The 14116-nt window shown below is 43.4% G+C and overlaps 1 protein-coding gene across 1 annotated transcript; it reads left to right on the top strand.

Annotated features, from left to right (window-relative positions):
* Nucleotides 1-13489, top strand: pyroxd2 (pyridine nucleotide-disulphide oxidoreductase domain 2). The gene is made up of 16 exons (XM_088917538.1): nucleotides 1-338; nucleotides 3373-3392; nucleotides 3688-3781; nucleotides 3956-4029; nucleotides 5986-6141; nucleotides 6582-6735; nucleotides 7048-7109; nucleotides 7634-7731; nucleotides 8292-8433; nucleotides 8582-8716; nucleotides 8893-8965; nucleotides 9124-9280; nucleotides 9897-10048; nucleotides 10980-11086; nucleotides 12399-12519; nucleotides 12992-13489. Exons 1-16 carry the CDS (start codon nucleotides 224-226, stop codon nucleotides 13066-13068), a joined length of 1737 nt encoding a protein of 578 aa, XP_088773664.1. The 5' UTR covers nucleotides 1-223; the 3' UTR covers nucleotides 13069-13489.
* The last annotated feature ends 627 nt before the right edge of the window (nucleotides 13490-14116 follow it).

The following is a 14116-nucleotide window of genomic DNA, read 5'->3' as shown; positions in this document are numbered from 1 at the left end:
GGGCTCTCAGCCGCCCGGGTGAAGGAGTGCGCCTTAGCTCAGCTCCCAAGTTCCCTGGTGCGTGACGCTGGACACCCGCGTTCGCGCCCAGGCAGTGCGGGACCCCCAAGAGCCGTTACACTCAGTGTAGTATTATATTACACATGCTGAGTAGAGACGGAGGCCAGGCGAGGGGAGAGACGTGCAGAGCTGTGCGGACCTGAAGTCAAAGGCCTACACAACCATGGCAATGTGGGGAACGCCTTCGAAAAAAGCAGCGCTTTTCGCCGGGCTACTCACCAGGTGCCGGCACACGGCAGTACTTAAATCCGAGTATGACGCTATAGTGATCGGAGGAGGTAAGTGTAATGGCGCGGGAGAGTTTCCGTTCTTTTTTATTGCTGTGCCTTGTCTTTTGAACATTAGTGGTTTAATCAAAGGGCATGTTAAGAAACATTAAAAAAGCATTTAGTTTTACAGGTCGCTTATAGAAGGATAGTTATTGATCAATAAGTTTTATTAACCGTAGTTTGATTGATTTAGACAACCTATTTTGCGTATGTTGAAAACGAAGTCTGCCATTCTAGTAACACCGGACCGACAGGCTATCTGAAAAGTACACCTGTACTATATATTGGCATGAGAAAGAAAATTATATTTCTTTAATATTTGCATCGATCAAAAATAGTTATGTTGTTCTCTTTCTGCTACAACACGCACAACACTCTCCATCTATACATGTCTACTAAAAGACTCGTAGGCCTATACATTCGTATTGGATCAGGCATAGGACTCAGGAAAAGGGGTTAAACAACACATTTTATTAACCAGAACCGGGGAAAGGTATACACACAGGACAGGGATTACAGCGCTGCACCTACTGTACACCCTGTACACACAGTATGTTCGAGAAATGTTTTAATCGTTTCAGAAAGACATGTTTCGACATGTTTCAAACCAAAAAAAGTGTTGAAATGTTTTTATTTACACATTTACACTTCGAATTGACTTCAGGTGTTTTTGAGAGAGTACGTTTATTTGTATTAAAAGTAAAATGAATATATTAATACTAGTCGTTTATTTGGACAGTTTCACTGGACAGTGTAACCTGTGGGAAAAGGTCAATTCATGTGACTAAACTCGTACAGTATGCCCCGCTGGATAGTTTTTTGTGTAATAATTTATTAGTCTCATGGCAAAAGTTTGTTTCCAACTACAGTCCTGGGCATCGTGACCAAAGGACGTGTTTTATTGTATTTTTTTTACTTTGGTGTGACCTGTAAAACAGCCAGATAAAACATGGCATTCTGGGTTCTTGATATCCAATTGCGAATTGTGTACATTTTCACACTTAATATTTTCTAAGTGTGTCCGGTGAGGATACTAACCTGTAGTATTCAACGGCCAAGACAAAATAACTTGTTGTGTGTGTTCTGCTGATGTAGTCTGGCTGAAACACCTGGCTGTGGTACAGAGATGAACTGTAAACACTGCAGGGGCTTGTGGTTGAACGGCAATTTACCTAAGGTGGCAAAGTTAGGCCTCCCAGTGTCATGAGATTTGCCATTTACCAGTATAGTTCAGTCTGAGATCCACTTAAACCACATGCAACACCTACTTGAACTTGAACTTGAACTTGAACTTTATTGCCATATGTAACCGGTACTGGTACAGTGGAATTCTTACTTACAGAAAGTCTCTCGATTGTAAAACAAGTGTAAAAAACAAAACAAAGTGCAAACAGTGCATCAAGACAATGTACAAACAAACAATAGACAATGTGCAAGTAAACATGCAGACAGTTTGAATGTAAACAATACAGACGTGTAAACAATGACTGGAGATGTGCGATAGATAAGAAATCATAAAGAGGTAGATGGTGATGGTGTAGGTGTGGTCCGAGGGGGATGGCTAAATGTGATCGCCAGTCTCACTGCTTGTGGATAGAAGCTATTGAAGAATCTAGTGGTAAGTGTCCGTATGCTCTTATATCTCTTGCCTGAGGGCAGTGGGGTGAAGAGCTCATGCCCGGGGTGGTGACTGTCCTCTGTGATGGCCAGAATTCTACCACGGCAGCGGTCCTCATAGAGCTGTTTAATCTCGGTGAGACCGCAGCCGATGATCTTCTGGGCCATATTGACCATTCTCTGCAGTGCCTTTCTTTCTCGTGAAGAGGTGTTGCCATACCACACGGTGATCCCGTTGGTGAGAACGCTCTCGATAGTGCAGCGGTAGAAGTTCACCAACACATGTATTGGCATCCCCCATCGCTTGAGGCACCTCAAGAAATAAAGGCGCTGCTGAGCCTTCTTCATGATAGAGTCAGTGTTCACAGTCCAGGTTAGATCTTTAGAGATGTGAATTCCCAAAAACCTAAAGCTGGTGACTGTTTCCACTTCCGTTCCATCAATACTGAGTGGGCTGTGAGTGTGTGGCCTGTGTCTCCGAAAGTCCACTATTAGCTCTTTCGTTTTCTTTATGTTCAAGTCCAGGTTATTGCTATGACACCACCTAAGCAGCTGTACAACTTCATCCCTGTAAGTGGACTCGTCATCATCACTGATCAGTCCTATTATAGTGGTGTCATCGGCAAACTTAATGATGCGGTTGTTGCTGTGTCTTGCTGTGCAGTCGTGAGTAAATAGGGAGTACAACCTTGGATTCAGACAGCAGCCTTGTGGGGTTCCAGTGCTCAGGGTGAGTGGTGTTGATGTTTTATTGCCTATCCGCACCACCTGTGGTCTCTCGATAAGAAAGTCCAGCAGCCAGTTGCAGACAGAGTTGCAAAGACCTAATCCCCTGAGCTTTGTCACCAGTTGACAGGGTATGATGGAATTGAATGCTGAACTGTAGTCCACAAACAGCATTCTCATATACGAGTTCTTAGTGTCCAGGTGTTCCAAGGCTGTATGCAGAGCCAGGGAGACAGCATCATCCACTGATCTGTTGTTCTGGTAGGCGAACTGCAGGGGGTCCAGGGACTCTGTGATGGAGGAGTTGATGTGTGACAACACCAGCTTCTCCAGGCATTTCATCACCACAGATGTTAATGCTACTGGGCGGTAATCATTCAGGCATGTCACTTTTGTCTTTTTGGGGGTTGGAACAATAGTGGTTGTTCCACTACACCTGGGCATCACCCGCATCATAAACTCTCTTTATTGGCCGTGTCTGATCCAGTTCAGACAAACAGATTAATAAATTCTCAACCTGTTAATAATGAGCACAGTCTGTTGCACATTTAAAAATCTTGCAAGCTGAGCAGTGCTTTCTTGAGATGGCCTAAGTGTTCAGGCTGTCAGATATTTCTTGAAACTGACGAATCATGAAAGCAGAAGCATTAGACCTGTCCTCAGATCCAGCACTGACTCCCTTCTGTTCTCTGTTTTTCAGGACACAATGGACTGGTAGCAGTAAGTAGACTTTTCAGAGTTTTAATAGACAGATTTGACCTTTTTACCTCATTATTCATTCATATCATTCCTCGTCCACTATCTGGATTCCTAAAATGCGATTTGGTTGCCTGCCGTCTGTTGAGATTATCTGGGGTTAGGAACCTCGACAGTTCTGGATTTTCAGCTTTATTGTTGAAACAGTGTTTACGCTTTCCGAGTGAGGCATGTTCTTGGTGCCTGCCGCTGTGCTGCGCGCCTCTTTGTGCAGTGTGTGGCTGAGGCCAGCTCCCAGCTCTAACGTGTTGCCGTTCAGGCAGCCTACCTGCAGAAGGGAGGTGTGAACACAGTGGTTCTGGAGCGCCGGCACGTGATCGGAGGAGCGGCAGTGACGGAGGAGATCTTTCCAGGTGAGGCGTCCCTGCACCTGCGTCACATGGCAGTGTCCAGCTGCACGGGTTAATGAAGGGATAGATGCAGAAAGAGGGGTCTCTCAGCAGGATCTAGAGAGCTTAGTGTAGCTGGCAAACAGAGTGACTGTCTCCATTTGCAAGACCGAGTGCCTCATTGCCCCTTTTTTCCAGGCTTCCGGTTCTCCGTGGCTTCTTACTTGCTCAGCTTGCTCAGGCCTCACATCTACAGGGACCTGGAACTGAAGGTAAGGGGGCTTTGGAAATTATCTGAAAGATAACAGATACCTCAGAGTTGGCAGCAGGGTGGCCCAGTTGTTAGGATTGCTGTCTCACAGCGCTGGGGCCCTGGGTTCAGTTCCGGATCTGGGTTGCTATCCGAGTCTCCGTGATTTCTCTGTGTTTGCTTGGGCTTCTTCCGGGTTCTCCGGTTTCCTCCCACAGCCCGGAGATACTGGTAGGTCAAGTGGCTTCTGGGAAGATTGGCCCCGGTGTGAATGTGTGCGTGTTTGTGTCGGTGTGTCTGCCTTGCGATGAACTGGCTTGCTGAGCAGGGTGTCTCCTGCCTTGGGCCCTTGCCAGGGTAGGCCTGGCGTTACTTTTCGAGATAGGCATCCTGTATTGGAAGAAGCAGTTCGAATGGATGGTACCTTAGATTTGGAAATTGAGGTCCATAAAAAAAGAGTTCCATAGCTGAGACTTTCAGTAGGGTGGTGCTATGATTATTTGACTTATAGTATAGGACACAGAAATGACAACAGAGGACAGAAAGACTAGACTTCCTGTGCACTCTTCACATGGAAAGAAAAACCGAAACAGAAATTACGCAAGACAGACTTTTTTACTCCGTACTGTATATTTGTGAAAGTCTACTTTAATAATGGATATTTAAGGACTCCAATATAATTTTGAATTCTCTGATGGACTTTTTAAAAGAATATTAATATTAAGGAAAAGGCTGTTTGGACAAACATGCCTTAAAAGCCTGTCTGGGTCTGATTCTTTCAGATAACATGAAGAAAAGGTTGAACTTTAACTCCGAGCTAGAGAGCAAAGTTCATAATCAGTCACTGGTTCTGTAACTCATCACTCCTTTTACTGTCCTTCTTCTAGTGATCAATACTGGGAATTAATAGCCATAACTAAGACCTCTAGAGGGCATTAAACAGTGAGAATAATATTTGTATATGTAAGCTCTGAGATGGGGAAAAAAGGTAAATTCCAGGGTAAAGTTTGAAAAAGAAACTGTGAACATCTGAGTAATGAAAGTTGGTTCAGGCAAGTGAAAATGTTAACCCTATACCAAACTCTCTCTGTTCATTTAGCAAAGCAAAAACTTAATTGTACAGAGCACTGTTATTTTACCATATAGCTACAACACTATATTATTTTATAAAATATCTAAGGAGCTGTATATGGAAAGCAGCAACAGAGAACATTAATGAACTTGTTATATTTAGAAAACACATTCAAACTTTTTTTTTTTGCATGGCACTGTTCTTCTGTATTTGACTTATGCAAGAGAATTTCAGAAATGATGTGAATTAAAATATACAGTAGGAATGATTATGATGATATACTCTTATTTGACATTAATTTAATTCCTGAACGGCTTTTGTATTGGCTTTTGGTTTGTAAATTTATTAGAAAAACGAAATGATAGAACAAGGCAATTACATTTGGGTGCTGTCTGAACTTCTGATTGTTCCACCTCATTCATAATTGAAATACAGCTGACAGTTAATATTGTTTGTCCCCAAAACTGTTTGACTCAGCATTTTATCCTCTTGTTACCTAATTTCCTCTCTAGTGCTTGTTGAGTGAGAGCTGTACTGACAAAATTATTTTCAGCATAAAACAGGTGTGTGATGGACTGGCAGAAAATAGCACATGTGGCATACAAAAATTATTTCCATTTTCCAGCCTGATCTCTGTGGATCTCAGAAGCCAAGCAGGGCTGTGTCCGTTGAACTAATAAAAAATACCTTGTTGCTTCTGTCTTAGTGGACCAGTAGGTGGCGCTCCTCTCTCTTGACCGGACACACTGTGCTGTAGAGAAGGTGGTGCCAGATAGAAATATAATGGACTTAATCTAAAACACAGTTTTGTTTGGAGAAAACATCTGGATTTACTGCTGAGAATACCATACATATATCCAGAAACTTTAAAATGGCCTTGACCCTTCTCTCTCCCACTCCCAACAGAAACATGGTCTGAAGGTGTACCTGAGAGAACCCCACGCCTTCACCCCCTTGCTGGAGGAGGGAGTGGGGGGGCGCCCCCCTCGATCGCTGTTGCTGGGGGGGGACATGGCACAGAACCAGAGAGAGATAAGCAAGTTCTCTGAATTGGATGCCAAGGTAACGTCAACACAAGCTCACAGAAAACAGATTTTCTCTTCAATTGCTGAAGCGCAGGCCTGGGTAGGGTTTGCAAGGTTGAAGCCTCACTCTAGTTTGATTTTACAGTTTAACAACTTACAGTTCAGTACTTAGAACTATAGTGCTCAGTACATTTCATATTACAGTACATTTCTGGTATTTATGGCTTTTATAGAAAAGTCTGTAAAATCCACAAAATAAGAAAGTATTTTCAATGTAATAAAAATGCCTTGCTTGTGTTAAATTTACGATGAATAAGCTCTAGTGTGAAACTATCGAAAATGATTCTACAAATAAACAAAATAAATCATTAAAACTTTTTTTTTCAAAACGAGCATCCATATGATGAGAAGAAGTCACTCAACAGGTGGTTGTCCGTGCACTGTATCTCAGCCCCTTCCCACAACCCTCTGTCACAGGCCTACCCTGTGTACCAAGCCCACATGGATAAACTGGCGAGCGCCATAGAACCGCTGCTAGATGCCATGCCTGTCAACATTCCTGGGGTCACGAAGGGGTCGCTGAAGAAGAGACTGTCAGCACTGAGGACAGTGAGGCCACTGCTGCAGACTGGTACAGAGACGCTGGAGTCTGTCCACACTCACAAGCAGGGGAAGACATAAACCTCTTGTTGTCCACAAAGAAACTTTCAGTATCAGCTGAATTCTTTCAATTGTTCACATATGTTATGAATGTTTAGTGGATGTTTTGAGCGAAGAAAAATATGAAAACCCATCTTCTGTTTTATCCACTGCTCTAGTGGCTGCCAGAAGCTATCGGTCCAAAACACGGGAGTTTACCAGCCAGTAGAGGGCGCCAGACCCGATAAGTCGACGTGTCTGCTTCATTTCCTTGTTGAAATTTTTCACTCGTATTTTTTATAAGGTCTAAAACTTGGAAAGAACATCCCTGAATTCTACGAACTCCTAACAGCGCCGATAACAAAAGTAAGCAGTTTTTTAATTTAGATTTTTTCTTCAGTCTGGAAGATTGAACTGGAGGTATTGACATGCACCAACAGTAAGACAGAGCAGAATAAGCTCACATTTATCACATTTTGATAGTGAGGTCACTGCTAAAAATCACGTCTTAGTTATCTTCAAGCCTAAGTATTGCAATATTTAAATGCATTTGTGATAATTTAAATATTTTAGTCTTCTTAAATACACAGTGGTTTACGACCATTTTATAATTTATCAAAAATGTGTTATTTTTAATAGCTTTCAAAATGAAAGGCTTTAATGCTAGCTGAAGTGTCTATTGATGTTCAGGTTTTTCAAGATGTTTTAACTAAGGTTATTTTCCAAAAAACAGGGAAAAATAGGAAAATATGATAGGAGCAGGAACAACTGTATTACATTTTATGTAGCTGGCAGCCCCAGTGAACTACTGTGGCTGGGGAATGTGGATTTGCAGTTGAGAAAGAAATGTTCTGTTGGGGGTGCTGACGGGCTGCTCTGTGCTCACTCAGATCCTGGACCGCTGGTTCGAGTCGGAGCCGCTCAAAGCCACGCTGGCCACGGACGCTGTGATCGGCGCCATGCACAGCCCCAGGACACCCGGCAGTGGGTGAGCAGCTGCTCTTCCCACAATTCCTCCTTCTAGTGCCTGTTTGAGTGGGAAAACAAGAGCTCAGAGAAGTGGAAAACTAGGCGGAAGACACTTATAACCAAAAGTAGAAGACACGTCTTTACCCAAAATGTTGTGGGGCTGCGGACCTAGCTGCCCAGCCATGTTCTTGAAGTCAATACTTTCAAGAAACAGCAGGATGAGATCCTGGGATCAATTAACTGCTACTTACAGTAGCAAACAAGCTAGTGGCTCCTCCTCTTGTTTCTAACCATTCTAATGTTCCAGCTGCCGGCGAGTAAGCAGAAAAGTGCTCATTTTTAAACTTGTGAGTGCTTCACTTTGGCTTCCTCTGCACATCCTGCCTTAGCTGGAGAATGGCATTCATAGTACTGAGACTCTAGATGAGGCGCACTTTAGGTTGGTCAACGCAGAAGCTGTTGTTGAGGGTGGCTGGGATCGACTGACTGTCTTTTGCCAGGTGGAATGTGTACCCTTGTTGTATCTGCATGTTTAACCTTCCTGCCCAACACCTTTCTCACAGTGCCGGTTTCTTGCAGGTACGTGCTCCTGCACCACGTGATGGGGGAGGTGGAGGGGAAAAAGGGCGCTTGGGGCTATGTGGAGGGGGGCATGGGGGGTGTGTCGCAGGCCATCGCCAGTGCTGCCCGTGCCCACGGAGCTGCTATTTTCACTGAGCAGGTAAAGATGCCGGCTCCTTCCTGCTGCAGCAATTATGCGGGTAAAGAGGCTGGACATTGCTCCTCGCTCTGTCAGAACAGAGTGCGTGTCCTTGTAGCAGCGTCGCTGAGGGTGGTGTGACGGATCTCTCTCTCTCTTTCTGTCTCAGACTGTGGAGCAGGTTCTGGTTGGTCCGGATGGGTCCGCCAAAGGGGTTGTTCTGAAGGATGGCACTGAGATCCACAGCAAAGTGGTTCTGTCCAACGCCACCCCGCACGTCACCTTCAGAGAGCTCACTCCTCAGGTTGTGACTCCCTGGCACAATTCACCCAGTCCGTCTTCCTGTGCCTCCTTATGTACCCTTTCCCCTGTTCTCGGTGTATGTGGCTTGTTTCAGTGGTTCTGGCAGCTGCAGCGATTGTCCTGGGATGAAATGAGTGTCTCTAAGGTGTGCGGTCAATACTGTTTTATTCCTTGTAGGACTCCCTGCCACCAGAATTCATTAAAGCCATCTCTCAGATTGACTATGCCTCTCCTGTCACCAAGATAAATGGTAAGCTCAGAGCAGACGAAAGGCTTTGGCTTGTTTCACTTCTTTCCTTGAGAGCTACATGCATTCCATAATGAAGTCCAATCTTTTATGATGTACCTAATCTTTCAATTTTTTTTAACCCATCCCACTGTATTTCTTTTTCTTCTCAACTCTCACAGTTGCTGTGGACAGTTTGCCCAATTTCCTGGCTGCCCCCAACACACCAGACGGGAGGCCTGGCCCACACCACCAGTGTTCGATCCACCTGAATTGCGAGAGCATAGAAGTGTTAGAGCAGGCATACCTCCAGGCCACAAAGGGGCGCCCTTCCACCAGGTCAGTTCGGACACAAGCCAAGGAGAAGGACATGGTTTCTAAACTGTTACCATAGCTAATTCTGAGCTTGTGGTGTCCAGGTTGCATGACATCAAACTGCCTACAGTAGAAGAAATCAACAAGAGCCACACCCCTCCACAAATAGCATACCGATCAAAATGAAATGTTAAAGTTCATATTGTTAAGTACAATTATCCATTAAATTTAAATTTTAAAAAGCGCTTTACAGGTAATAGGGACTCCCCTCCACCACCACCAATGTGCAGCCCCACCTGGATGATGCGATGGCAGCCATAGTGCGCCAGAACACTCACCACACATCAGCTATCAGTGGGGAGGAGAGCAGAGTAATGAAGCCAATTCATAGAAGGGGATTATTAGGAGGCCATGATTGGTAAGGGCCAATGGGAAATTTGGCCAGGGTGCCAGGGTAACACCCCTACTCTTTTTCTGGGAAACACCCTGGGATTTTTAATGACCGCAGAGAGTCAGGACCTCGGTTTTACGTCTCACCCGAAGGACGGCTCCTTTCAAACCCCCTAAATTTTGAACCCCTTCCCGTGCAAGACGGGCCCCCTCTCGTTTTATAACCTTGTTCCCCCTTCCGCCCTGCCAGACCCATGCTGGAGTTGTGCATCCCGTCTGTGCTGGACCCCACTCTGGCGCCCCCTGGCTGTCACGTGGTGTCTATCTTCAGTCAGTTCACCCCCTACTGGCTGGAGGGCAGGGCGTGGGAGCCAGAGGACCGGGATCAATACGCCGACGTAGGTGAGAGGCAGCAGGAAGCAGCTGGGACTCGGCGTCAAGACGCAGAGAGACGGTGGCAAAGTTATCAGACCACTTTCAGTCTGGAGAATGTTCTGTCAGGTTTCCAGAGTCCAGAGTACTTATTAGATAAAAGCAGTGGATTGCGGGACTAACCTTAGATAAATGCAAAGATGAATCTGGTTTAGGTTAATCTTTAGTGCATGTTGTCTGAACCGCAGTGAATAGTTCTTTCTAAATTATAATAATTATGTTTCTTTGAAATGTATTATTTTTAATAATTCATTTTAGGCCTAGCTCTCCTTTATATTTGCCTGCATATTGGTGAAGTTTTTAAAGACGTCTTCTTGTTTTGTGTTTGCTCAAGTGGGATTTTCCAATGTATTTTACACACTTCAGTGGTTTTGTTACTATGTGCACTAAGAGGAGCACTTTCATTAGTTTCACTTCCACGCAGTTGGAAGTTTCTCAAAACTTAAAATCTGCTGTCTGGTGGTGGTAAACTTGAATTAATGTACACTCTCAAACCCACAGTAGCTTTTAGGGTAGTGAAAAATTAACTCATTGCTAATTTTTGAGACAGTCATATCAAACTTAACCTCATACATTAAATTACAAATCTGCACATTGGATGCTGCACATTGGTGTTGGTGGAGGGGAGTCCCCATTACCTGTAAAGGGCTTTGAGTGGAGTGTCCAGAAAAGCACTATATAAGTGTAAGCAATTATTATTATAATTATTATTATTAAATCTGTCCAATTAAAATACAGTTTTTGTTAACCTATATTTTCCTGTTGAGCACTGTTCTGTCTTTTGTGGGAAGCAAAGCATCTGGAATTGTGGTTGAAATGCAAAAAGAGAGCAGGATACCCAGTTTGTCCTGCTCGGTATGAGGTGTGTGGTGAGAGCTCAGTGGGATCTGTATTTCTGCAGTTTTTGACTGGATTGAGCGCTATGCCCCTGGCTTCAAGAACTCGGTAGTGGGCAAAGAGGTGCTGACCCCACATGACCTGGAGAAGATCTTCGGGCTGACAGGAGGGGTGAGTATCAGGAGGTGAGGTGTTCTGTGTGCTGATATGAGAGACGGGCCAGGAACCTGTGTTTCAGATCTTTGTATCTCTTTATATTGTGTTTAGAATTACTGTACATTTTTACAGTTTGAACAGTGCAGGACACAAGCTTATAGTAAGAGAGGGGACATGACTACAATCTGAACTATGTATGTGAGTCAAAGCAACATTACATTTGACCATGTTTTTAAATTACACCTTGACTGTTCATCAAAGCTTTGTCTCTCTCTGGCGCTGATATGAACAGTATTAGGACACTGTATTACTGGGGAAAAAAGCCTTTCCTAATTTCCAAGCTAATGTTAAGCGGCTCTGAAGACTCACTTTTTGAATGTTTTTAAGTAAAACTTGAATGCTCAATCAACAATCAATATGTTTTTATGATTTAATTATTATAATCTATATACTTATAACAATATATATAATATATAGTTTAATTATAATTCATCTATATTATTATTTTTATTTGATTTTCTAACAGTTAACTTCTTTTGCCCATAAAAGGGTGCAAAAGTGAGCATTCAAGTTTTGATTTTAAATATTTACTTATATTGACTTTACATATCATTTGGAAATCAGGAAAACAGGACATTGAAATGAATGAATACTTTTGCAAGGCTGTCCTACACATCTTTAGGACAAAGCAGCAGAATCTAGACATTACTTGAATACTTGAAAGGTTTTTGTGGGTATTTTACAATGTGGAGAGTTTAAGAAAATGTAGCAGGTTTGGGAAAATATGTTACTAATGAATGTGTTAAAGATTGATTTGGATATTTGAAAACACACATAGCATTACCATTACGAGGACCATGCTACATTACTCAGTACCCAGAGTCACTGCCTGTAGAGCCATCGCTACACAACATTTTTAGTGTAGTTAGCTTTTTTTGCAATTGATTAACCTCATTTGAGGCGGGCTCTTCTGTGGGTCCGTTTGAGAGTGGTCCCTTACAGAGATCGGTGAGATGAAGGGGGTTCTGCACAGCCAGCTGCTAATTTAAATTGAGATTGTATTGACTGCCAACGGGGAAAAAAAGCAGCCCATAAAATGTGGAAAAGATTTGAGAAAATATTCAGATGACAGACATGGCTTGTGTTGCCTGCGGTCTAGATTGCTCAGACAGACTTTAAGACATGGCTTCAAGAAAGAATGCACAAGAATGTGTCTTTGGGAAAGAATGACCTATGTACAAAACTTGGCGTTGAAAACCAGTTTTCCAGATTGAAATTCCTTTCTGATAACAGGAGTGCAGTTCATGTTTCATTTCTTTTCTTTCAGAATATTTTTCACGGAGCAATGTCACTGGACCAGCTCTATCTGGCACGGCCCTTGCCATCCTTCTGTGACTACCGCTCACCCGTCCAAGGGCTGTATCTGTGTGGGAGCGGAGCCCACCCAGGTCTGTCACTGGACAGCAAGCCTTTAGAAAAACCTCACCGTTTGCAAAATTGTTTTCCTTAAAAGGATCCGGGGCACATGCAACCTTGAGAAGTGACTTATTTAGGGTCCTGTCAGTAAAAAGCTAATGCCAGATTCTTTCATAAGAAATGTTTTCTGGATTAAGAGATAAAACATAACGTTGATCGCCATATCATTTCCTTGACTTTTCAACAGGATTTTTATCCATCAGTGTCAGAAGCAGATGGCTGATATTTTCGGGCACATCATTTACAATGATTTGCAGACTGTCTGCGGTTTAAACAAGTAGCTCAGAGAGATGAATCAAAAGTATGTGGATGTGAGATAAAGCGTTGCAAGAGCAGTTTATGTCTGATGACTGTGTACTACTGCCTTAGTAGGTAATGCAAATATCTTCCATTTTGGGTCATGGTTAATCTCTCTCCCTCTGTTTCTCTGCCCCTGTGTGCCAGGCGGAGGAGTGATGGGCTCAGCAGGGTGGAACTCTGCCCTGACAGTCCTGGCTGACCTGCGGAGAGGACGATCTTAGGCTGGGAGGGAGCTTTAGATGTAGTCCTGTCATGCTGCAGCACCACTGTAGAGCTCTGTCCTCTGATAGACCATAGATCAGGGGACTCCAACCCTGGTCCTGGAGTTCCAGCAGATTTTGAAGGTCACCATTCAATTGCCAGTTTTTAAATATAAGGAAAAAATCCATTCTGATCAATTACATATAGACAATTTGGTATAGCTCAAATAGCTACATTTGTTAAATTAAGGAATTTAGAGATCATTTAGGACTAAATTCTAAGTACCCTTCAGCCAGAGGTCTCTTAATTGAACAGATTTTTTAACAAAATCAACTTTATTCCACAATGTATATCAGTCTTACACTGAGTAAACACTCTACTGTAACATAAAATGTCAATTAAGTTAAATAAAACTTAATAAAAAAGTTCTGAAAAGGGTAATCAATCTTGTTCAATCCTTTCGCTGTGCAAGTGGATGCTGGGGCTGGATTTGCACAACAGAAGAGTCCCTCCAAGCCCTTCTGCCTGCTGTCCGTGCGCTCTTTTCCCTGTCCCAGCTCGGAAACTGTGCTCATCCAGTCCTCCACAGGAGCTCAAAGGGACAGGGTTTTCCTCCTCAGCCCCAGTACAGGGCCCACAGTCCTTTCCAGTGCTCCTCTGCCGTAGAGACACCCCATTTGATTACTCGTTTGATTCATCAGTATCTTACAGGCTTTGCCCATCTTTAGAAAGAGGTTTCTTGGAAACGACATTATTTTATTTCTAGTTTCATTCTGCTTAAGTGTCGCATCTTATTATTTATGCAGTATGAGTGTTGCGAAGGGAGTCCACAGGTCATTATGCAAGAGGAACAGTGATGTTGAGGATACAGGTGCCGTGCGGAAATGTCCGTGTGATCGGATGACATTGGTCTCCTTTGAACAGTCTTCAATTGACTGTTTTTAAAGCCAGAACGTCTCTGTTATTGACAGATGGAAATGCAATAAACCCTGTGTGAATGTAGACTCCAGTTATAATACATTTATTTAATGGAGCGTCTAAAACCTGCAGCTCCAACCCTGCAATCCA

The sequence above is a fragment of the Atractosteus spatula genome, chromosome 5, assembly GCF_055471065.1.
Source record: "Atractosteus spatula isolate fAtrSpa1 chromosome 5, fAtrSpa1.hap1, whole genome shotgun sequence".
Lineage (NCBI taxonomy): Eukaryota > Metazoa > Chordata > Actinopteri > Semionotiformes > Lepisosteidae > Atractosteus > Atractosteus spatula.
Note: the sequence above shows the minus strand (reverse complement) of the source record. Positions and strands in the feature narration are given on the sequence as shown.

What these genes read in the sequence shown, in the direction of transcription:
- pyroxd2 (XM_088917538.1), top strand. Translation starts at nt 224, where the DNA reads ATGGCAATGTGGGGAACGCCTTCGAAAAAAGCAGCGCTTTTCGCCGGG. An exon ending in GAGGCCACTGCTGCAGACTG is followed by an intron (nt 6,736 to 7,047) that starts GTACAGAGACGC and finishes ATTTTTTATAAG; the next exon opens with GTCTAAAACTTGGAAAGAAC. An exon ending in AAGGGGCGCCCTTCCACCAG is followed by an intron (nt 9,281 to 9,896) that starts GTCAGTTCGGAC and finishes CCGCCCTGCCAG; the next exon opens with ACCCATGCTGGAGTTGTGCA.